The sequence below is a fragment of the Mesitornis unicolor genome, unplaced genomic scaffold (genome assembly GCF_000695765.1).
Source record: "Mesitornis unicolor isolate BGI_N332 unplaced genomic scaffold, ASM69576v1 scaffold1142, whole genome shotgun sequence".
NCBI classification, from domain to species: Eukaryota; Metazoa; Chordata; class Aves; order Mesitornithiformes; family Mesitornithidae; genus Mesitornis; species Mesitornis unicolor.
In genome coordinates this window covers 77574-83254 of record NW_010168253.1, presented here as the reverse complement: position 1 = coordinate 83254, position 5681 = coordinate 77574, and the positions used below count along the sequence as shown (strand labels likewise).

Genomic DNA, 5681 nt, shown 5'->3' with positions numbered 1-5681 from the left:
GTATCACCTCAGAGGAACTGAGAAGGTGGGTCCCCCGATTTGCATGAGCAACTGTTTTGCAGAGTTCAGTGAGGGAATTAAGAAACCTTCCCATGGCCTGACCCAGTGCTCACAGGTGTCTGTGGAACACAGCACAGTATTTGGCTTTACCATGATTTATTTCATATAAAGAAGCATTCTTCTTCCCTTATGAATAAAGGAGGAGTTTGGGGGCTTTCCTGCCCCTAGTTAAATGAACCTAGGAAGTACCACCAGGAAAAAAAATCACTAAGCACTCGAGCAGCTTGTAAATACTGAGGGTTTTATTTCCACATCACATGGTCTCCAACAGACTCTTAAACAAGACCAATTACAATTTAGTATGCCCAGAGATCTTTGTGGTATTCCCAAAACGAAGGAAGTTCTCAGTAAACGCTGTACATAGCCAGTTGAACTGCTAACAATAATTTAAAAACTCTTTTTGTATAGTCAATGCAAGGATACCAACAATAAAAGTACAGTACAGGTAAATTCACAACAATATTACAGTGAAACAGATTGACTCACATTTATGTGATGGTAGAAGTACAGTAGCAGTATGTACATGCACTAAAGTGCGAGGACCCAGAGGCATGCAAGTCAAGTATTGTAGGTGTATTTTACAGCTAACTCCGTAAGACTTTCTGAGGCATTCTTTTTTTTTTTTACACTTTTTCTTGTGTTTACCTGTGTTCCCCTCCATCTCAATTCGTACAAGTCTAGTGAACTAGCTTAATGGCTTTCTTCACTACTTAAAAGGTATTGCTTCAGACAGTTGAAGCATCTTTAAGAACCTTACTTTTAAAAAACGGTAACACTGACATTAAAATAGATTAAGATTAACTTAAGACCCTAGTTTTACATGAAACAAAAAAAACCCAACAACCCAAAAAACCCAGAAATCAAAATCGAAAACATAACAGTGCAAATATAACCAAAAGGCAGTCAGTATTTGGAGAGAGCGCGAGCACGTATTCAAATTCCCTTAAAACTTAATTTACATTTTATTTTAAATCTTACTTTATATCATTTTTACCCTTTTTTTGTTAATATACTGTATGTAGAAAAGATGGAGACAAAAATAGTTTTCTCAGCTATGAAAAAAAATTAAGTTATTACAGGCACATTAACTGTTTCATTCTAGAAACACCTCTTGTTTCCCAGGTCGGACATTCAGCAGCTGCGTCTGAGAACATTCTTTGACCTCTCCAAGCGGACCTCTCTCCTTGGCGGCAGAGACGGCTGGCGGGCGACCTGGTGGAGGTGAGTCGCAGCCCCCCTCCCTGTATTCCCATGTGGCGTCAGGCCGGCTCGCCTCCCTGGCTGGGGGTCTCTGCCACCAGCTCCTTGCTTCCGCTCTCCTCCGAGGGAGTCAGGTCTCCGGTGGACTGCGACTGTGAGGCAGTAGGGGAATGTGAAGCCCATCGTGACGGTGGGCGCCGGTTCGCTGGTCTCTCTGGCCGGGAGAAGCAGGGTTGGAGGGACGGGGCTAGTGCAGAACAAGGTAGTTCCTTGGCAGCCAAAAAAGCAAAACAGCGGTTAGTGACTTGCATTAGAAGCCGTCAGGATGAGCAAAGAATTAAGAAACAAACAATTCAAACTATAGCTAAGCATCTGGCACATTGTGGGACAAAAGCAAGCAGCAGACATCTGTCTGTGTGTGGGCTCCAGGTATCTGCATGTATGTCCGTGGTTATGGAACAGGTAAGGAGAGAATGAACAAAAGAGGTCTGGGATGGGCTGGAGGAGCGGACAAACTTCCATTTGCTAATTCTCCTTGTGCTAGAAAGAGAAGAGCTGAAAAGTACATTTGCATGACAATTGAGGAAAATCATCACGTTGCTCTAAGTGCTGACCTGGCATAACAGGGCCAGATTTGGTATTTGCAAGTGGGGTGAAAAATCAACCACCAACTTCTTTTGTCTGCTTCAGAGTTCAGACTGACATGCAGGAAAGACTTCTTAGTGGCAGAATAATGACTCCAGGACTAGTTATGATCTCCAGCTGGATTAAAGGTCAGGCTTACCTACAGATTTCATCTTCTGGAACATCACTCCTTACTGCCAGCTGCTGAAGCCTGAATTACAGGATTCAGTGGTACTGTACATCAAAGACAACATTCACAGAAATGGAAAAAAACCTGAAATCTTATTCCTCCACCAACTTTCCACTGTTCAGGCTTGGTAGCCTGCCTTTGTGATTAGAAACAATCTGCAGTTATGATTTTTCACCTGGGCACTAAGTGGGTAATTGCTTCTAATATTTATGGACTTGGTTCAGAGCACAGATAGGCCTCCTGACTTGCTCTGAATGCTCCTTACATCAAGATGAGTGATTCTGGGAGCAACTATGTCTTGTAGTGCCAAAGCCAAACTTCTGAATGTCATTGCATACTTTGTAACTTATAATAGCAAATCAGAGGAGTTTGTCAACCTATAGAAATGTGTACACTGAGGCACAGTCACTGGAGAGGACAGAAGAGTTCGATAAAAATCAGTCTCAAAATCAGAACACAAACTGGCGATAAATGGAGAGAGACCAGAAATGATACAATGCAAAGGAAGAGCTCTGGCATGGTAAGGCACAGGGAAACCAGGACAGCAGGAGAAAGAAGCAGTAGGAAGCAAAGGAGAAGGAGAGACATGACTAGGGATGGAGAGTACCGGAGTAGGTAACATGATGTGACTGGCAGTGAACAAACACTGTGATATGCCATTGAACCTCTCCAGTGCAGTGGGAGGACCAAACATGAATGTTACATGGCAGAAAGATCAATTTTGAAGACACAGAGCTGAGGTGCAGGAAATGAAGCTTATGCAGGCATGTGTTTCAGACAGAGTGCATCATCAGACTTGGGGAAGCCTCTGTCAAGGGCAAACCTTTGGGCAATACACAGCCAACAGGGTGACCTACAGTCGCACATCACCACTTGAGGCTGAGCTGTGCTCATCTGCACTCGGCATTTGCGGATGGTGAGACTAGTGAGTCATCGCAAGGGCTAGCAGTGGGCTATGGAGCCTCAGCCTGCACCACTGCCCCTCTGTGTCCTCACCTCCCGCCCCGTCTCTGCGCCCTAATCTTCACAACAACCCTTGCTAAAACAACAGCAAGGCTGAAATGCAAATCAGTGCTAACAAGAAGATTGACTCCATGTCCTTACTTCACCCTATCCCATTGCGCCTGGGGCAACATATGGTCTGTGAAAGCTGCCGCTAGACTCAGATTTGTGAAGAGAAATCCATGTGCACAGGAACACTCACAGGCAGCACAACATGGTGAATTGAGGCTATGAGATTTGCAGGTTTTGTCTCAGCTTCTTTGTAAAGAGCGGCTTAAAATGATATCTCTGTAGCACTGCTTGCTTCTGGCTGCTTTATCCTAGCTTCATAGCAGTAAATTAGAGTCAGTGTGGTGATAACAAAATTTATTCCCACTGCTGCCTCCCAGTTCAAAAGCCTCTCTCCAGCATGCCCGCAGATGTTGGTCAGCTTTTACTGAACAGCAGGGTTAAGCTCATCTTATCTGTGGTGTACACATGCCCAGCACAACACAAGGCTATGCTGGCGATGGATGTTGCTCCAGGGCCAACAAGTGACTGGCACTGTAATCTTATAATGTGCTGGCTGCTGAGTCAGTCACCCCCACCTGCAGCGTGACTTCCTCGGTGTGGGCTAAGGAAATCCAGCCATCACAAGAAAACTATCCGAAATTGCTTGTGAAAGCCCCTTCTCACTTACAACGTGCAGTTATCATAGCTAGAAATGGTTTAAAAAATTGATATCAGGTGGTTGCTTGGGGGGTGTGGGTAGAGAGACAGCACTTCTTATCCCAGACATTGAAAATGGGAAAGATTATTTCAGCTTTAGTTTCTAGCTATTTCTGAAGCCAGGCTGTCAGTCACTGTGGCTATCCCTATATTAATGAATAAATAAAACTGTTTTCTGGCTCTGGGGTGGGGTGGCCATTCACAGCTCACATCTGCACAGCCTGTTCCCTCACTGTGCTGCTGCAGCCCTGGCCAGCCAGCTGGCACTGACCAAAACTGGGCTGGGAATTGCTTAATGACCATTGGAGCTGGAGCTGGAGCCCTTTCCCCAGCCCTCTCCTCCTGCTGCCGTAGCCATGGCTGGAGGAAATGCACCTGCAGCCACAAGCCCTGCGCTGAGCTGTGTATTTGTCAAAAATTATCAGCCTGAATCCCTCTCCAACATTTTTGCATACGTTTATGTTGGTCTTACATTTTGCCAGTTTTTAAAAGTTTAACAAAAAACCCCAACAGCACAGGTTTTTTACTTAAGCGCGACACCTTGATAGCCCATGCTGCCGCAAGGGATGACAGATGGGCTCCTATCCTGAGCGCTTCCCAACCGTTGCATACGAAGGACCCCACAGCGATGTTGGGTGTGCGCTGATACCTCTGGAGCTGTGGTCATTTATTTCCTTTCGTTAACCCACGTGTTCAAAAGTGACCGCTTTCTGAAAGTTCTGGAAACAAGGTAGAAAGGACTTACAGCAGTGAGGCAGGCAGGGTTAGAGTCCCCAGGGGGCAGTTAATAAGACAGTTTGGTTCTGGACAGAACAGACAGAAAAGAAGAAGAAAGCAAGTAGGTTGGAAAGAAGAGTTTTAATCAATTATATTTTAAAAGTGAAGATTTCATATCAGCAAGGAAGACATCTCCAGATGTTACTACCCATTCAGATCATGTTACCGCTGTTACCGCAGGGAGACTAATAATCAAAAATAAAAGATAAGCCACTAGCAGAAAAAGATTTAGAAAGCAAAGAAGCAAACAAACCAATCCTTTACAATCCTAGCTCAGTCTCAGAAGTGGGCATAGCATTAAACAAACCAAGCATTTCTACTCAGCAGAGAAAGACATCTGTTATACTTTGCCAACCTTGATTAGGGCTAGGGAAAAACCACATTACTGTGAAAGAGGAATATAGCTGTATTTTTTTTCCTTCGTTTGATTTCAAGAGAGAATTTCTGCTTAGGAAATCTTTAACAAGTGAAAATGCAACTGATACTTTACCTTGCTTATGTTTCTTGTGTTGCTCATGCTTATGTTGCTCAGGTTTGATGAAAGCCCTTTGCCTCACTCTTCTCCCCACTTAACAGTGACACTGGATGGGAAACTCAAAGTAAAGTAAAAGTGCTCTGATTCTGACAACACCTTCCTATCTTTTTAATGTCCCCCCTCCCATGCTGAATGGTTCAATAGCAAGTGTGTGGCAATTGCTCTGCCCTGGCGAGCAGAGGCCGCAGCAGCTGCCGTCTCTGTGGGTCTGTAGGGATGGTTCTTTCTCAGTGCTGTCCTCAAAAATGGGTCTGTCCCCTGGTCCAGGGCTGTGGTGTAACCTCTGTGATTTGAAGCCTTGCTAGTCATAGAAGAAAAATGTTCATACTGCTCTTACATTGTTAGTTAGGTAATGCTCATCTGCATTTTTAATAGTAATATTTATAAATACCATGATATGCAAGTAAGATAGTTGTTTAGCAAATTAGCAGGATAAGACACTGCTAGGCTGCACTGGGTGGATATGAATTTGCTTGTAAGCAGCTCTGGGCAAGTTAGAAAATACAAAGTTATTACTACTCTGTATGCATATGTGCTCACATGGATACATACACATGTGCGTAAATATTTAAATACATATATGAA

General features: G+C 44.1%; 1 protein-coding gene across 1 annotated transcript in view; it reads right to left on the bottom strand.

Annotated features, from left to right (window-relative positions):
* Window positions 1-284: 284 nt before the first annotated feature.
* The window catches only part of MTCL1 (microtubule crosslinking factor 1), a gene marked incomplete at its 5' end in the record, with an annotated part of 50294 nt that continues 44897 nt past the window's right edge, over window positions 285-5681 (bottom strand). The window contains one exon of the mRNA XM_010178934.1: window positions 285-1529. Coding sequence (XP_010177236.1) covers window positions 1320-1529 — 210 coding nt within the window. The remainder of the gene's footprint in view (window positions 1530-5681) is intronic.